The following is a 20,382-nucleotide window of genomic DNA, read 5'->3' on the forward strand; positions in this document are numbered from 1 at the left end:
TGACAGAGACACTGACCTACACAACACTAAGTCAATTCCGCACATAATCTCACACAGGGACTAAAAGCAGACCTACTAGTAACACTTGACATCCTGTGGTGTGGTCCACATAGCTTTCAGAAGGCAGGCCATTGGACATCCCAGCTCCACCTATGTCAGCACCAAAACCCAGACAGATGTCACTCTGGTCACCATTACTGAACCTGTATTCAACATTGCAAAATTCAGTTCATACTGGCGAGTACTGCTCTTAACTGCCCACTTTATTTCAATTTATTGAGAGCTTGAAGAGTAAGACTAGAAATATAGGTAGTTCTAGTGCTTTGGAGTTACAAAACACTCGTACATACTGGATCAGAAGAGTTCAAGAGGAGCTATTCACTGCTGAACTATATGCATTGTGTATGGAAGAAGATTTACCCAAAGCATTGAAGACTGCTTGATAAAATCCATTCCTGTCTGATGGCATAATTCAGTTCGGTAATAGGCTACAATGGGCTGCATTGTCCAACTCAGAGAAGCATCCAATTAAACCAGATGGATGCATCATTTCATGCAGCTTCTCATCAAACACATGCATGTAAGGCTGCTTCATCTTGGCGCATGTACTGTGTGAAAAATTTTGGGTTTTGTGAGGACATCAAGCTGGTTGGAGAGTTCTTCACTACTGTTTGTCTTGCAAGATAATACGCAGTGGGCGATATGAAGAAATGGAGGCTCCACCACCGCTAGATAGAGTTCAACCTCCAAGACCATTTAATGTAACAGGAGCTGATTTTGCTGGACCATTGTATGTTAAAATTTGATGCAAAATCAAGACACCATGCATGGTCCTATTCATGTGTGCTACACCATGTGTAATTCATATTCAACTTGCCACTGATATGTCCACCAACAGATTTCTGATGCAACACTTTGCAGGAAATAGAACTCTAATGCTCACCATTTACTCAGACACTGCTACAACATTTGATGCAGACAACACAAAACTGTCTGAACTCTTGTCCAGCATACTGACATACACTACTACTCTTGCCACCATGCAATCACCGGGAAGTACACAACATCACAGATGGCTTGTTGAGTACGCTGGTGAGAATGCATGATAGACTCCATCAAATACTGCATCAGGCAGAATCTCTGTCACTCTCGTGTGGATGAAGAGAACCTAAACACCATTTTAATAGGAATATAGAAGCTGCAACAAACTCAAGACACATCACTCAAGAAGAGTGATATGACATTGATGCCAGCCTACTTTCTAAATGGTGGCAAACTACATAGTCCAGTCATATTAATGAGACCACCACCTATGTCTGACAATATGCAATAACAAATCACAGATGGCAGGTGGCAGCACTAGCAGTGGATGGTATTTAAAACATGTCAGGTGACGTAGAAAACAGTATGGTCATCATTGTAATATGTAAACGGAGCGATTTATCTGATGTCCTAAACAGCATGGTCATTGGCTTTTGAGCCATGGGTTGAAGCATTTCTGCAATGACTAAGTTTGTAAACAGTTTGCATGCTGCCACGGTTAAAGTACACCATGCATGGAAAGACTGACACTGAGGCAACTGTGGTGCAGCATAGGCCATAGACGACAGGTGAACAATGTCTGTGGCAATGTATAAGGGTGAACAGATGTGCAATTGACCACCCAGATGAACGAAGGGGGCTACCAACAGTGTCTCCCAATGATTGTTCAGCAAATGTTGCTGTACATGAGCTTCCGCAGCAGGTACTTGATTCATGCACCCATGCTGACTGCTGTTCATCGGTGACAAAGGCTGGAATTAGTATGCCAATACTGCAACTGGACATCCACTGAGTGTCAACGGGGGTCCATTTCAGATGAATTACATTTTATGTTCCATTGGACAGATGGCCATTCGTGGGTATGGCACAAAACATAAAACACCTGAAAGCAATCATCCTGCATGCGTGATGGTGTTGGGCGTTTTTTGTGGCACCTTAGCATTCTGAAAGGCACAACGAATCAATGCAAGTATGCAACCTTGATGACCACGTCCACCTCTACCTGCAGTTTGTTTTCTTTGGCTCGATCTACAAGCAGGACAACACAACATGTCATACAGCTCGCAGCGTATGTGTGTGGTTCAAATAGCACCCATACGAGTTTACTGTTTACCCTTGGTCACTGAACTCCCTGGATTTCAACACAATCGAGAATCTGTGGGACCACCTCGATTGGGCTGTTCGTGCCACTGATCCTCAAATGAGAAACCTAGTGCAGTTGGCCATGGCACTGGAGTTGGCGTGGCTCCACAGCCCTGTCGGTACTTACTAGAACCGTGCTGAAACTCTTTCTGCATATCTCGTAGCAGTCCACAATGAAAAGAAGATCATACAGACTTCTGATAGGTGGTTGCATTAATGTGACTGGACAGTGTAGTAACGATTTATTCCATGTAGGCCAGACACAGCCAGAAGAAGGGATCTTGCCAAGGAGATTCAACTATGACAGAAGGACAATGAGGACATTTAGTACAGGTGGAGAAATGATTACCTCCTGCTACTAAAAAGCTACCATGAGGTGAAGGGTTATCCCTTGAGTAAAAAAACCAAGATTAGATGTCTTTCTACTTCAGAAGGATATTAAACCACGGCATGCCTGGAAGAGAGCAGTAGTGGAAGAGGTGCAGTTTGTCAAGGATGTCAAAGTAAGATGCGTCATTCTCTGGCAGCTGGATGGCATGAAGATCTGCCAACTGCTCCAGCTGGTAATGTCCCGTGAGGTAGACCAGTGTGCGGAGGACATTGGGGACAAAAAAATTTTGTGTTATAGATAAAATTGTAGACTGTAATGCCCTCTGCAACACGTGTATACAATACTGACTGAAACTGTAATAGTGCGAATAAATGTGTGAGCTAAAGTTACTCTGTAGAATTCCTTTCAATACTCGTAGTAGCAACAATAGTGATGTAGTTTATATAATAAAAAAGCCTAATTTTCTTTATCCATATCTCAACACACAAAATGTAATATGGTAGGATTTCATCACCTGAGGGTCAAGAAATAGTACTGCAAGGACTGTTATCTGTTACAATGTTACACCACGACTATATTGTCGAGGGACTATCATGCTTGAAGAATAAGTCATCTCTTTGTCAAATGAACCTATTCCAATCCTGGAAGGATTTTACAGCAAAGACCCATTAAACTTTTGCAGCAACAGAAGTGCTCTCTGCATTCTGTGCTGAGGGTGGCTTTTGTTATGGCTGTACTGCTCGCCAAATGCTGGTAATCTGTTCCGAGAGACTGCGTTCCGGCCAACACGGAATACTCATCATCCGATTTATCAAAAACTATTACGTGAAAGAATTTGATTTTTGCACATCTTACAGTCCAATATCTTCACTGGACGATGAACTGAATTTCTTTTCATTATCCATCATACATACTGAGCTACATCAAATTAAGTAAAACATTTCACGCGATTTTAAAGAGTTGGCAGAGGTAAAAATGCATTGTGTAAACTTTGCATATAGTTGATTTTAGCTGAAATATTGCACGGTGTTAAACGTAGATAGCATATTTAAAACTGAGAGCAGAACGATATCTCATTTTGTTTTCAAATGGATGGATTTTATATCCAATGGACGATCCTGCATGATGCACTCATTTATGTCCTTGTGATTGTGAATTATGTGGTCATGACAATCACCATATCTCATAAACGATTCAACATATCGAAACAAGGTTTTTTGCAAACTTAGCAAGCAATGAGGCACATATGTTGTATCATAAATACTTGAAACTTTTTTATCCACCAAGAAATGGGAGTAACTTGTGCGCAGCAGGGAGAAGTCAGTGGCTCAACACGCAAATAGATGTCCACAGCACTGTATGAAAAACCCAAGCAGCAAACTTATACATATCCAAACACCTAGGGAACAGTGTAGCAGGATGTGTACACACATCCACAGCAAAAAAGGGTTAATCATGCTAGACTGTTTAGTAAGACAATAAGCATAATAAACTGAGTCTTGATTTTTTTTCTTTTTTTTTTAAAGCAACATTGAAAATTTCTCTGGATAACATCTGAAGTGAAGATAGCTTGCTCAGTGAATATAGTTAAGTGATTAGATTCCAAACTGCTAGCCATTTGTTTGATGTAGCACATCCAAACACATCATATGCCAGTAGTACCACTAATATATCCTATCCTATAAGAGGCAAGACCACCTATAAGAAATCATGTCATTAATAAAAATATGCTAAAAAACAGTATAACATAAGCACGAATGCACTGCTTACCAGTATTAGTGGCCAGTACCAAAGTGTGATAAGGGTATGTTTAAACAACCAGTAACAAAGTGTGATTCTCAGCATAACATTCCCTCTGCTACCCCTGGTAGTCATTCAAAGCATTCAACTACACCTCAATGCACACAGATGAGCATTTCCTGACATGTGTATCATCTCTTACCCACCTGTCCCTTTATCTCCCTACCCATCATCACTTCCATTTCACACCCCTCTCCAATCACCCAGAAGAGCGTCATGGCAAAAAGCTTTTGTTCGTTTATTTGCTTGATATAGGAAATGATGAAAATCATCTAATATTTAAATATTATCATTAACATATAATGGCATCTTGTTCAACAGAATTAGTTGTGACTGCACTCAAGTAACACACAGCAATTATAAAAACAATATTTACAAGAAAATGATACATTACTTATTTTTGTACCACTGTATCATTCACAATAAATTCAATTCAGAAGAATCTATTTGTACTAAAATATAAAGTTACTAACTTGGTGGCACAGTTGATGATAACCACGACCACATTTGTCACACACAATTATCTCATTATCTGATTTTGGAGTAGATTTTTTGCAGATTACACATAGAATGTTTGAGGAATCTGGATGTGATAATTTTGCCAAGTCTTTAAAAGATGACCAACTCTCAGTGTTGTCCCCAAATTTCACCAAACATTTTTCTGCTGACAGATCAACCTGGAATGTACAACAATCATCAGTATGGGAATGAACATGTAATTGCAAGATTAATGCACTCAATATATCTATTATATAAATGGCAGAAAAATTAATATTTTAGAGTGAAATCACGAAGTGTCCACAATTTGCAGGTTTTCTTCCATTAAAGAATATTTTGTTTCATTTTTTAAAAAAAGACAGAAATTACTTTGTATACACAGCTATATGGTTTTCAGCCAAATGAGCTCATGGCACAGCAGTGGCATTAATTAAATCCAGCTCTGTCATCCTCTTGCAATGATGATAATACCTATTTTCTTATTTTCGTAGTTATTATCACAGATCAACTGCCCTCCAACTGCATGGGCACATCTTTTACTGGAAGAGGTCATGTTCAGTTCTCAGTGTGGTAAGTAGGTTCCAACTCTTAGTCCACTTCTTGATGAGGTGCACTAGTTGGTGTATTGCTGTTAATGTGGGGATACATGCAATACTGAGCTGATAACCCTATCTTTGTTTATGAGGAAATTATTAACTCTGATTCAGAAGTTTTCTGTGCTTCACCGTCTCAAAACCCAATCGGCTTATATATCACTCAGGTAAAATAATGAATTTTATGTAGTCTGTGTTTTTGTAAAATATGTTCTCAACTAACATAAGTGCTATGAGACAGTGTTGCACCTGGCCAATGTATCAGCCTCACTCTCACTGGATGCTGTAGACACCATGTCATTAATCGAGCTGATACAGTTATTTGCTATCCATGCTTCTCTGAATACTGATATAATGTCTAAAATCCTCAAGAATGCGGAAGTAACTGGATCTGCATAGTGAAGGAAGGCATATCTACTTCTCTCAGACCATCAACTTTGGGCTTATGGATTCTTTAGACAGAAATTTTTATCTGCCTCTCCCCATTACCATTTTTATGGAAATCCTCCCTCTGATGGTGTTCTGTTGAGATACATTCCTGGTTGCTGTTTTGATGACTGGGCCGGACAGCACATTTAATTTAGTTAAAACATCATGCAGTTGTGATGAACTCACTTTGTCAGAAACCCAAGAGCTTCACGCTAATTTAACTCACCAGAAGAGCTAAGGATACATAGCCCCTTCAAAAACTTTCTTGTAACTTAGTTCACTTATCCCAACACCTACTGTTCTGATGCTTGTGTACATAAAGTAAAACTCCTTTTAAAGAATCTCTAGTGGTCCAAATATTTTTTTCTTAAAACAATAAGGGAAGCTAGGAACATTGTGTTTAATGTCCCATTCACAACAAGGTCATTAGAGACGGAGCTCAAGCTCAGGTTAAGGATGCACGCAGAAGAAAATCGGTTGGGCTTTTTCAATGGAACCATTTTGGCATTTTCCTGGAGCAATTTAGGGAAACCACAGAAAACCTAAATCTGGATGCGTGGACACCTATTTGAACCATCGGCCTCCCAAATGTGAGTCCAGTTTGCTAACCACTACGCAACCCCTCAGTTTTTCTTAATCAAGTTTTAACTCACCAATATGCTGTGCTACAGATTCACAGAACACTTAAAAAGGAAAAGAAGCACTGTTTGTTTTGTTCTGTCAGCATATTGTAGTGACACATTTTAAAGAACATCTGTGATTTTACTCCATTCTTCCGATGGAACAATGTCATTTTCAACAGCAACTGATTTAACCACGAACAGCCAGCCTTTGTGAAACAATTTAACACAGTCGGTTGTGTTACACAATTTCAGGCACCAGCGAACATAGTCTGTAGATGCTGAAGCTCACAACTTCCTTCCTCTCAAGGAATAAAACTGACTTCTGCTGAACTGCTACTCTGCATCTGATTGTAATAGAGTGTATTTGCCCAGGTCCAGAGGCTGCATATGGCTTGTATAGTTTGGAGGAAGGAACACAGCATTTACATTCATCGAAATGGTGTTTCCTTGGAATGTAAAGGGCATTGGTTGATGATAAATACTATTTTCATTCTTGCTGAACCCATCTTCACATCTAAACGACTGAGAAATCTTGTAAAATCTGTCATCATCCAGCGATTCCTGTTGTATTAAGATAGTGTTTTGATCTTTTTGAAACACTTGGGAGCTCTAAATGTTCCCAATGTAGGAAACTTTCCACTTACATCACAACCGCATTCATTATTTAACCACAATAGTGCAGTCATCCATTCTCAACTTTTTCACTTCTGTGGAATTTTTAACCCTCAACAGAATAGGTCTTGCAGATTAAATTATTTAAAAAAATTTAAGTGTCATCTGCACTGGAAATGTCTCTGGGCTCACAATACTGTCACAATCAAGGCAATCTAAGGATCTTGCAATAATTTATACCTTCTATGCCCACCACCTCACAGTTTTAATGATTCAACCAACAGTTTGATGCACTGAAAAATTTCAACATCAGTTTTTAGGTCAATTTCATAAGCCTTCTCTTGCAGTATGTTTCTGCTTATAGCGATGCTATTACTTATCGTTCCTTGAAATCATTTTACGAGAAGATTTTCCACACTGCTGAATTGTAACATCAAAAGTTCTTCCTACTGGTATCTTAAGCATTTAAGAATGCCTCTTTGTTTCTGAGTATGTCACATAATGAAGACAGCACCAAATCATACTTCTTGCCATGTTGGAAAGTTGCATGTTATGATTGTCTTCAACATCGTGGGTGATTGTCAGTTTTCGCTTTCTACACTTACAGGCTATAGCTTCACCAAAGTAAAACTAATTAACTTGACAATAAGCAACTATACTTCTTGGCTTGTGCTTCGTTGTCTCAGTGACTGACATCCGATCAAGTGACAAGATTGCATGGTAGGCAGGACGGAAATTGCTTTTCCAGATTATTCAACACTCGTTTCAGTACTGATACGAGCGAATTTGGTTACTGACCAAAAACTGTGATCTAAGAACATGTCAACTGGAAAAAATTATCATCATTTACTGCCATCACACAACACTTGGGGGAAACCAAAAGAAAACTGACTTGGCCATATCAGGAAATGTGTAAACGTTGGCTTTTAATTTGTAGAATATTTCATGTTTATGCTTCAAAAGCAGAGTTTTTCTCAAAGGAATAATATTGTTCTTATGCAAATTTCACCAAGATCATTGGAAATACCTGTTACAAGCAGGTTTGTTAATTTTAGGATTTAATGTATGTTTTAACATTCAATGAACTTTATGCAAACCTCTAAAATTTCCATTTTAAGTGTGATTCTAACATTGAAACAGGGCAGTAAAAGTAGTGATATAAGTACACTCTTGAAAATATAACCACTGTAATTTATATTAATAACTAAGTGATAATTTTTCACACTGAAGTATCAGTTCCTCATTATACTACTTCAACATTATGAATTTAAAGCTAATTAAACAGTACTTTATCATTATATTATTTCAACATCAAGCAATTTCAAACTAATTACTAGTACTGTAATCTCTCATACCTCAACGACTGTTCCTAAATAATAACGGCCATCCTTCTGCTGCAGTAGTACATCTTCACCTTCAGTGAAACAGCAACGCTCCTTTGTTGTACTGTCTGGTGCTGCAGGACTTTCATCAGATTCCTAAAACACACAGCATATAATTAGTTCGAGAAAACCAAGTTAAGCTAATGAATGGTTAGGGATTTCTTTTAATGTACTGTTCACAACAACATAAAATATGCAGTATCAGGTCCTGATCTTGAAATTACCAGATCTACAAAATTTTCTTTGAGATATACCAAGAATAAGAATTAATGACAGGATGTGATTTCACATGTAGTTAGAAACTTGGCAATCTGTGTCATCAAGATGGATTGGCATCAGCAGGGGAGAACAGAAGACAATGAAGTGGTCTTGACAAAGGAGCCAGACAAAAGGGTATCCCACAAAATTGGACAGGGAGGGGTCTACAGTTGTGGTAATGCAAGCTTCCCTAAATTTTTTTAAGGTTCATAAAGTTTCATGTTATCTACGCAGGTGTGTAGGATAAACTAAAGCTGCAACAGCAATTTTGCTGCAGCGTAAGCAGTCACACATAATTTTACATTTCCATACAACAGATTCAATGAACCATGAAAATACAGTCATTACAAACATAGCTGCCACACTTCTTATCTAGGTAACAGCATCAAGAAGCAGAAAATAGTTTTGTTTTTAAATTGATTTAATTTTTTTTTAATTCTATGCTCACTGCATCAGATTCAACCTGAAAATAAATAAGAATAAAAATTATTCCTTCTGTACTCACATGAAAGGAAACCACGCAATTTTACAGCAAACCGTTTTGGTGAGAACCTTACCATATAATTGTGTATAAGTAGAATGTCATTCACATTTTGAGCACTTTTTGCACTCCTTTTCTTTGATACGACAAATCCTATGTTACTGAAATTATGTTCGGCCAGAGCACTACATTACTCTGCAATTTACACTTCAATGCTTGGCAAAGGATTCACAAAACCACTTTCAGACAATTTCTCAACCATTCCACACTCTAACAGCACATGGGAAAATGAACACCTAACTCGTTCTGTGTGACCTCTGATTTCTCTTACTTTATTACAATGGTAATTTCTCCCTATTTAGGTGGGAGTCAAAATATTTTGGCATTCGGAGAGGAAAGTTGGCAACTGAAATTTCATGAAAAGTTTACGTGGCAAAGAAAAAGCCTTCGTTTTCATTATCATCAACCCAATTTATTTATATCCATGTTATTTTCTCCCCTATTTCATGATGATACATAATGGTCTGTCCTTTGATCTTTTTTGGTGTCATATGTCTATGAAATCAGGCACAGATCCCATATCATGCAGCAATACTGCAGAATAGGACAGACCAGTACAGTGTAGACAGTCTCTTTAGTAGATCTGTTACATCTCCGAAATGTTCTGCCAATAAAAGGCAGATGTTGGTTTACCTTCCCCACAATATTTTCTATGCAATGTTTGCAATTGCAATTCCTTGGTACTTAGTTGAATCTACAACCTGTCAAACACCACAATCTGTGGCCTTTGTGACATGAAATCATGAATCTAATCACAAAACTGAAATGATGATTCATATACAGTGTCAAAAGCCTTCAGGAAATCCATAAGTATGGAATCAATTTGAGATCCACGTTCATAGCGTTATTACTTCATACGAATCAAGAGGAAATTATGTTTAAAAAATAAATAAATCATCATCATCATCATCATCATCTAAGACAGATTATGCCTTTCTGCGTTCAGTCTGGAGCATAGTCCCCTTTATAAAATTCCTCCATGATCCCGTATTCAGTGCTAACATTGGTGCCTCTTCTGATGTTAAGCCTATTACTTCAAAATCATTCTTAACCGAATCCAGGTACCTTCTCCTTGGTCTACCCCAACTCCTCCTACCCTCTACTGCTGAACCCATGAGTCTCTTGGGTAACCTTGCTTTTCCCATGCGTGTAACACGACCCCACCATCTAAGCCTGTTCGCCTTGACTGCTACATCTATAGAGTTCATTCCCAGTTTTTCTTTGATTTCCTCATTGTGGACACCCTCCTGCCATTGTTCCCATCTACTAGTACCTGCAATCATCCTAGCTACTTTCATATCTGTAACCTCAACCTTACTGATAAGGTAACCTGAATCCACCCAGCTTTTTCTCCCATACAACAAAGTTGGTCGAAAGATTGAACGGTGCACAGATAACTTAGCCTTGGTACTGACTTCCTTCTTGCAGAAGAGAGTAGATTGAAGCTGAGTGCTCACTGCATTAGCTTTGCTACACCTCGCTTCCAGTTCTTTCACTATGTTGCCATCCTGTGAGAATATGCATCCTAAGTACTTGAAACCGTCCACCTGTTCTAACTTTGTTCCTCCTATTTGGCACTCAGTCCGTTTCTCTCTCTTTCCCATTGACATTACTTTCGTTTTGGAGATGCTAATCTTCATACCATAGTCCTTCCATTTCTGATCTAGCTCTGAAATATTACTTTGGAAACTTTCAATCGAATCTGCCATCACAACTAAGTCATCCGCATATGCGAGACTGCTTATTTTGTGTTCACATATCTTAATCTCACCCAGCCAGTCTATTGTTTTCAAAATATGATCCATAAATAATATGAACAACAGTGGAGACAGGTTGCAGCCTTGTCTTACCCCTGAAACTACTCTGAACCATGAACCTAATTTACCGTCAACTAACTGCTGCCTGCCTAACTATGTAAAGACCTTTAATTGCTAGCAAAAGTTTACCTCCTATTCCATAATTTCGTAGAACAGACAATAACTTCCTCCTAGGAACCTAGTCATATGCCTTTTCTAGATCTATAAAGCATAGATACAATTCCCTGTTCCGCTTGTAACACTTCTCCATTATTTGCAGTAAGCTAAATATCTGGTCCTGGCAACCTCCAAGAGGCCTAAACCCACACTGATTTTCATCCAATTTGTCCTCAACTAATACTCGCACTTTCCTTTCAACAATACCTGAGAAGATTTTACCCACAACGCTGATTAAAGAGATACCTCTGTAGTTGTTACAATCTTTTCTGTTTCAATTTTTAAAGATTGGTGTGATTACTGCTTTCGTCCAGTCTGATGGAACCTGTCCTGACTCCCATGCCATTTCAATTATCCTGTGTAGCCATTTAAGACCTGACGTTCCACTGTATTTGATGAGTTCCGACTTAATTTCATCCACCCCAGCCGCTTTATTGCACTGCAATCTATTGACCATTTCCTCAAACGTGATCCTATTTCCATCATCATTCCTATCCCATTGTAGATCGAAATCTGAAACATTGCTGATCATATTGTCACCTACATTGAGTAACTCTTTAAAATATTCCCTCCATCTGCCCAAGGCATCAACAGGATTCACTAGCAGTTTTCCTGACCTGTCCAAAATACTTGTCATTTCCTTCTTACCTCCCTTTCGAAGACTGCTAATTACACTCCAGAATGGTTTTCAAGCAGCTTGACCCTAAGTCTCCAACCTGTTTCCAAAGTCTTCCCAAGATTTCTTCTTGGATGCTGCAATTATCTGTTTGGCTTTGTTTCTTTCTTCAACGTAGCTTTCTCTGTCTACCCGAGTTCTAGTATGTAGCCATTTTTGATATGCCTTCTTTTTCCTTTTACAGGCTGCCTTGACTGTGTCATTCCACCAAGCTGTTTGCTTCATCCTACCTTTACACACTACTGTTCCAAGACACTCTTTAGCCTCTTCTAGTACTGTGTACCTGTCCCTTGTCCATTCCTTTTCCAATGACTTTAGTTGACTACATTCAACTAACTGGTACCTTTCTGAAATCACAGTTATGTACTTGTGCCTGGTTTCCTTATCCTGAAGTTTCTTCACTCTTATCCTCCTACATATGGACCTGACCTCCTGCACTTTCGGCCTCACAATACCAATTTCACTGTAGATTAAATAGTGATCACTGTCATCAGAGAATACCCTGAATACAAGTGTGACCCTCACAGCCTTCCTGAATTCCTGATCTTTTATTATATACTCAATAACAGATCTGGTTCCCCTGCCTTCCCAAGTATACCGGTGAATGTTCTTATGTTTAAAAAAGGAGTTTGTGATTACTAAGCTCATACTGGCACAGAAATCCAAGAGTTGTTTCCCGTTCCTGTTGGCCTCCACATCCTCTCCAAATTTACCCATAACCTTTTCATACCCTTCTGTTCGATTTCCAATCCTGGGATTAAAATCACCCATGAGTGAAACACTGTCCTTGTCCTTTACTCTAACAACTACATCACTGAGTGTGTCATAAAAACTATCCATCTGACCTTGATCTGTGCCTTCACAATGCGAATATACTGATACAATCCTAATTTTCTTGCTAGACACTGTCAAATCTATCCACATCAGTCGTTCGTTAACATACCTTATCTTATCTTATCTTATCTTAGGAGTCCCTGGTTTGTCAATTAGAGGTGGGACTCCGTCACCTCCAAAGGTCCGAGGCATAAATAACTAAAATAAATAAATAAAACCATGCCATTTTCTGAATCTGTGCTGGTTGTATATCAACAGATCATTTTATTCGAGATATATCACATTGGAACACAGCACACGTTACAAAGTCCTGCACTTAATCGTTGTCAATTATATGGGTCTATAATTCAGCAAAATACTTCTATTTCCTTTCTTGTATATTGGTATGACCTTCGAACTTTTCAGTCTTCAGCTATGGATTTTTCATCCAGTGATCAGTTATGTATGATTGCTTAAAAAAAGCGGTTATTTCATACCATGCACTGAAAGAAGCCTAACTAGTATACAATCTGGACCGGAAGACATGGCTTTTAAAAGTGGCCGAAGCTTCTTTTCTACACTAGGAGTATCTACTTCCAAATTACTCATGTTGGCTGAATTCTGGGATACTTACTGCATCTTCTTTTCTGAAGTAATTTCATAAAACTGTGTCTAGTAATTCTGCCTCCGTTGTGCTGTCATCGGTACAATACCACTGCAATCAAGCAATGTAGGTATTGTGTCTTGCCACTAATGTACTTTAGGCACTACTGAAATCTTTTTCAATTTTCTGAAAGATTTCAAGAACATTAAAAACATCTTGCTTTGAAGTTTCGAGCATTTGAAAACTGTTGACTATCTTGGAGATTTTACGTTCTTTCACATCTAGCATGCTTTTTTTTTTATTGCTCTGATTATTGTTCTCTGTGGTTTTTTTCTGATTAGTGTTCCCAATGTACCACACAGGAGATTTGTTCCACATATTAATTTACTGAGTATAAGAGGTTCAGTGGCTGTTAACACCACTACTCTGAATTTAAGTTGCAAACGGTCAATGCTTACATAGTTAATATGGAAGGAATGGGGACAGTCTCTTGGAAGGCATCAAGAGAACGTTTATCCCTTTTTTAATTTATATATTTCACATTTGTTTTTGGAGGATTTGGGCGGTACCTTACTCGTCTCACTACAACCACATTTTGGACACTAATTCCTGTACCTGTCAAGATGCTCTCTATATGCTCTGGATTGTTTGTCATTGATACAGCTACTACATCATCATCATAACCTGCAATTTGTGTGCACTTCTGAGCTAATTTTTCAAAATATATTACCAGCAGCAATGGCTAAAATCTTGTGTAGCAGACTACAAAGGTTTGGAAACAATTATGCCATAATTTCCAGCATTAAAACAACATATTATGGTCTTTGTTATCTGCCTTGCTTGGCATTAGGTACAATCTCATCTCATCTTCAAAACACATAGTGAATTTCTCAAGTGCGTCATTCTCAGAAGCCCAGTCTCCAAATTTGCAATACTCGGATGACAGATTTTTATTCTCTAACGTAATTCAATTTTGTTCATCTAAAAAAAGGAACCAATACATCACTGTTAAATGACTGTTATAAGAATTAAAAATTTAAAGATTGAGAATTTATTCCAATTTGACATGGAAAGTTGACCAAGAACATTTCATCAAAAAATCTCTCCCCCTCCTGATATATTTCCTTTGAGTACTTTTTTCCCCTCCCCTTAAACTGAGCCCTCTCACACTACGTGAGGCAGCCTGTCTGATGTGGACTAGCATGGATTGGCAACGCACGATGCAGCCACTGCTTAGGGGTTGGGCATGGGGCTGATGACCCTACAGCAAAATTTTAAAATTTAAGTACGACACTGAAGAGCTACAGAAAATTGATGACAAGGAAATTGGGAGATCATCAGACCTGAGTACTTAGCATATACTGTGCCAGAGGAAAGAACTGGCCAATTTGGAACAGGGTTTATAAAAACCAGGAGAGCTAGAATAAGCTTATTAGAATTTGGACCTATAAATGAAATAATATGCAGATCTAGAGTAAGAGGGAAATTTACAAATATATCAATAGTAAAGGCACATGCACCAACAGAGGAAAAGGTCAATATAATAAAAGAACTGTTTTATGAAGACCTGGAAAAAGTTAGTTGCACTGTTGATTTTAATGGTAGCAGATTTTCATGCAAAACTTTGAAGGAATGAGCATCAATATGGAGTCTCTGGAAAACATTCACTGCACAAAGAAAACAATGACAATGGAGTTCTTATGCATCAATTTTCTGCTTTCCACACAAAGGGATTACCTCGGCACATGGAAGTCTGCCGTCAATATAATAGTGAACTAGACTGGCTACATTTTATTAATGCCTGCCACTTCGCTTCAGTTATAGATGTACGGAGCTGCAGAGGACCACATTGTGACTCTTATCACCATGCAGCAAGGTCAATCTTGAGAGATAGACCATTGTTAGTAAACAACAATAGAACAGAAAAGAGGACGAACTGGAATTCAGACAAGCTTAAAATTCCTGATGAAATAAAAAAAATACCAACTAATACTAAATAGGGAATTCAGTAATGAAGAGCCACCAGCGTTAGTGGGTAAAAGGTGGCGCAGGGTCGAAAAAGCCATTAAGGATGTTTCAAAGGAATAATAGGCATGATAAGAAACAGCGCAATTCAGGAATGGTTTGATGAGGATCGCAGGTTAGCAATAGAGAAAAAGAACAGGGCAAGAATGACATTGTTACAAAGAGACACCAGAAATAATATGGGAGGGGGGGGAGGCCAAGGCCGAGGGAGGGGAGCGGGCGGGGGGGAGGCCAAAGGGGGGGAGCGGGCGGGGGGGAGGCCGGGGGGGCGAGGGGGGGAGCAGAGCGGGCGGGGGGGGCCGAGGGAGGGAGGGAGGGGAGCGGGCGGGGGGGGGGCCGAGGGAGGGAGGGGAGCGGGCGGGGTGGGGGGGGCGAGGGAGGGAGCGGAGCCGGCGGGGGGGGGGCCGAGGGAGGGAGCGAGCAAGCAGGGGGGCCGAGGGAGGGAGCGAGCAAGCGGGGGGGGGCCGAGGGAGGGAGCGAGCAAGCGGGGGGGCCGAGGGAGGGAGCGAGCAAGCGGGGGGGCCGAGCGGGGGGGGGGGGCGAGGGAGGGAGCGAGCGGGGGGGGGGGGGGTTCGAGGGGGGGGAGCGAGTTAGGGAGGGGGGGAGCGAGTTAGGGAGGGAGGGAGCGAGTTAGGGAGGGAGGGAGCGAGTTAGGGAGGGAGGGAGCGAGTTAGGGAGGGAGGGAGCGAGTTAGGGAGGGAGGGAGCGAGTTAGGGAGGGAGGGAGCAGGGGGGGGGGGGCGAGGGAGGGAGGGAGGGAGGGAGCGGAGGGGCGAGGGAGGGAGGGAGGGAGGGAGGGAGCGGGGGGGGCGTGGGAGGGAGGGAGGGAGGGAGCGGGGGGGGCGTGGGAGGGAGGGAGGGAGGGAGCGGGGGGCGAGGGAGGGAGGGAGCGGGGGGCGAGGGAGGGAGGGAGCGGGGGGGCGAGGGAGGGAGGGAGCGGGGGGGCGAGGGAGGGAGGGAGCGGGGGGGGCGAGGGAGGGAGGGAGCGGGGGGGCGAGGGAGGGAGGGAGCGGGGGGGCGAGGGGGGGAGGGAGGGAGGGAGCGGGGGGCGAGGGTGGGAGGGAGTGGGGGGGCGAGGGAGGGAGGGAGCGGGGGGGGGCGAGGGAGGGAGGGAGCGGGGGGGAGGGAGGGAGCGGGGGGGAGGGAGGGAGGGAGCAAGCAAGCAGGAGGGGGGACGAGGGAGGGAGGGACCGGGGGGTGAGGGAGGGGGGGACCGGGGGGTGAGGGAGGGGGGGACCGGGGGGGTGAGGGAGGGAGGGACCGGGGAGGTGAGGGAGGGAGGAACTTGGGGGGGTGAGGGAGTGTGGGACCGGGGGGTGTGGGAGTGTGGGAGGGAGGGGGGGAGTGAGTGAGTGAGTGAGTGAGGGAGGGAGGGAGAGTAGCATGTAGGAAAGTAGTAGAAGCAGCCAAGTCTCAGCAATTGCTGTAGTGCAACAGCAGAAAAAGAGGAGGAGGAGGAAGGTTAAGAGTTTCTGCTTTGTGTTTTAGTCTTGCATATGCAAGTGTGATTGTTACTCTCAGTAAAATGAAAATCAACATTACTATAAGCATATTTCATTTGTGAAGATAGGTTAAGCAGCCAGGGAAAAGTTTATTTTCACTGTTAATTGTTTCAGGATATACTTCATTGATTGGGAACAGCAGTAAAATGAAGATATATTCAGTGGTTATTGATTTTTCATTCACACATTAACATCGAAACCAAACTTCACAAGGCCTTTAATGTAGGAAGCCTGCTGATCAAATGTTGCACATATTTCTCTGTCCAACACTCCATTAGGCAACAGTACTGCAGCATCAGGTTATCAGCATACCACTCTCCTGGCCGTTAATGATAGCTTTCAGAAAAAGGAGACATTGCTTTTCCACAAATAAATCCTTAATAGTCTTTGGGGGGCTGAATGGACCCTACTAGAGACCTCCAGCCAAGCAAAAATCCTTGGCAGCAGTGAGGATTGAACCCGAGTCTCCACGTGACAGCAAGACACACTGGCTGCACAGCTATGGACTAAGCAGACAAAACCATATTAATTCCCTGATACAGAGCAACTACTCTCTCCTACCCGAAGGATTATATTCATTTGAAACAGCAAGACCAAACTCCTTGCTCACCAATCCTCCGTTAGAATAACAAAGTGGACCACAGCATTCACATGTCTACACTAACATTTACCAAAACTGCAATACTCAGAACAACATATGACACATATATCTTATACAAAAGTTTAGGTAAAAATAATTAGGACTGCACAACTGTACACACAGTCTACCATAAGTCAGCCTGGTATGCTGCAATCAGAGTTTCTATATGCCTTGGTATATTATTCAAAGGCGTCTAGATATGTTCCACATAAACCTTCCCACACATGATTAGCAGGCAAGTCCACGAAGTATCAACAGCAGTTGCTAGAGGACAGCAACAAACAAACAGCCAAACAACTATTATCCAGAAATATTTGCTGAATAATGCGCAGGGCAAGTAATCTGTTTTTCGAAGAAGGCCGGCACATTCATCACTACACACCATCACAGTGGTAGTCAGTACTGTCCCTACCGCCTACTAGTGGGCATTACAGCTTTCATGGTGGGCAGTATGTGGTAGGGGTTTTAAAAACACTTTTTTCAGTTTTTCATAAAATTCTGACAAAGTATTTGGTACGTTTATTATATGTTTTAACTTGCTGTAACTGTGCTTTGTAAATTTTGTAGAGTAAAGTGACTTTCCCACTTCATAAAGCACCATTATTGAAGACCTGGTGGGTGGTTAGAATATTTTACTATTAACACAGATATAAAAGTGGGCAGTAAGTAAGAAAGTTTGACTACCCCTGCACTAACATGTATGTGTCCATCACCGTATGGAAAGTTGAAGCAGGAGATATATATATCTCCACCACTGAAGTACAGCCTTCAGAAGACAGCATTCAAACACTAATGCAAATAGATCCACACATATTGCACACTGTGGATGAAACAGTATACTTAGGTATAATGAGTGACCTACACAGCTATCCACAACCAGAAATTCCTTGGTCCACAAGTCTCTTGTCTGCATCCACAGATATTAAAATTATGTACATCACTTTAGCACATTCTGTGCATCAGAGCTCTGACAGAAGCCTTGCACTCAGCCTGAACTGTTATCTCCTAAGGTCAGACTACATAATTTACATTCCATTGAACGAGTATGTAGAGGCCAATTGTGATCACATTTTAACATAGTGTAGCCCATTACATTCTTGATACCTTCCAAAAGGTACAGTTTTCTGTCATTACCTACCGATATGGATTTTGTGAAATATTTTGCAGAACATTTTCACAAAAGTCAAAATGAAGACACAGTACAAGTTGTCTTTATATATTGCATACTGCTAAATGTTTGTCAACATAGTTAGTTTATCAATTTTACATTAATGTACTGTAATTAGATCATGTTAATGTTCAACATTTCTCTATGTGCACTGTGCAATTGTAAATACATATTCAAGACAAATGTTGACAGATTAATTGATTTTGTGTCTGATGTTATTTATACCACATGTGGCAAGCAAAACAGAGTCAAGTTGTGAAGTGAAGATTAAACGCGAATGGTTGAACATCAAGTGATGATCGCAGTTTGTTTATGTGGGTGATTGGGTGTGCGAATAATCAGTATTATTATTATTATTATTATTATTATTATTATTAAATCATAAAAATATATTTATTTACAGTTTAAGGTAATAAACAGTGAATGATAAGGGGCCAAGAAAAAGTTTTCTGGGGCTCAAAACAGGAAAGGAGCAAAAGATAAAATTGAAGTAGTAAATGAATCGGCTTCCTAAAGGAGAAGATGGCTCCACGAAGCAGGTGCATCATTAAGCTCCAATAGTAATTCCAATACTATGATTTCACATATTCCAAATAAATCTTGTAATTTGGACATTCAAGAAAATTTGACTGAAGAATTGAGTCATTAACCTCAGATGATGGTGAACAGCCTTCATCGTCGATATTATCTCAGTATGAAGATAACCCTGAACTAGCATCTAGTGACTTATTGCAGTCGAGTAAAAAAGACAAAATTCTAAATCTAATGGACCTAGGTACATGGCTGGACCAGAAAAAAATTATAGGTCAACAACAGTCATTTTCCAGCAAACAAGCTGTAGTTCTAAATGATAAATATCCAAATAAAAGAGTTTAGGTTCACAGAACATAATGGTAGGCTTGAGGCACAACACATGTGGTTTGTAACAATGACAAATAAGGAAAATATTAAGTGATTTTGGCTTGTTTATTCAAAAACAAAAAATACAATTTACTGTACAGCCTGCAAGCTATATGCCAGCACTTCTATATCAGCCTTGCGTACAGACCATCTCATTAATTGAAAAAAGGCTTCAGAAAGATTATCTGAGCATGAAGCATCACAAAACAAAGACTGTTTTATCAACAGAAAAACTCATCTGCAGCAAATTATATTGACATGGATTGCAACATAGAGCAATTCGTTCCCTCTGAGAAAGAAAAATGTAGACATAATCTACATGTAGTAATAGATGCTGTCATGTATCTTGCCATAAGCTGTCTTTCTTTTTGAGGTTGTAAAGAAACAAGAGTGATATGAAAAATTTCCTCAAACTAATCAAGGAAATTTTCTTAATTCAATAACTCTGCTCATCAAATACAATCCTACTCTAAAGTGCTACTAGTTAGACCACATTGAAAAGGACAGGTATTTTATTTGTCGAAGGCAGCACAAAATGAAATCATGGAATAGTCACAAACGAAGTTCAAAATACTATTATCAATGAGTTTTAGGAGACCAACTATTTCACCATCATGTTTGACTGCACTGCATATGCATCTCACACAACACAAATAGGACAGGTGATTCATTAAACAAATGTAACAGAAACTGAATGTGAAATAAAGAAAAGTTTTACTGATTTTATAGAAGTCGATGGAAAGACTAAAGAAGACAACACACATTGAATTCTAGAAAAACTAGAAGCTGATGTTTTGGATGTGCAACAGTGACATGAACAATCTTATGATA

The 20,382-nt window shown here is 40.4% G+C and overlaps 1 protein-coding gene across 2 annotated transcripts in view; it reads right to left on the reverse strand.

The window, feature by feature from the left end:
- Window positions 1-20,382, reverse strand: part of LOC124555144 (metal-response element-binding transcription factor 2) — a 106,931-nt gene that overhangs the window by 31,903 nt on the left and 54,646 nt on the right. For both annotated transcript variants that reach the window (XM_047128957.1, XM_047128958.1), the window contains 2 exons: window positions 8,426-8,548; window positions 4,789-4,992 (listed from right to left, as the gene is read on the reverse strand). In XM_047128957.1, coding sequence (XP_046984913.1) covers window positions 4,789-4,992; window positions 8,426-8,548 — 327 coding nt within the window. The remainder of the gene's footprint in view (window positions 1-4,788; window positions 4,993-8,425; window positions 8,549-20,382) is intronic.

This window comes from Schistocerca americana, chromosome X (genome assembly GCF_021461395.2).
Source record: "Schistocerca americana isolate TAMUIC-IGC-003095 chromosome X, iqSchAmer2.1, whole genome shotgun sequence".
Classification (NCBI taxonomy): domain Eukaryota; kingdom Metazoa; phylum Arthropoda; class Insecta; order Orthoptera; family Acrididae; genus Schistocerca; species Schistocerca americana.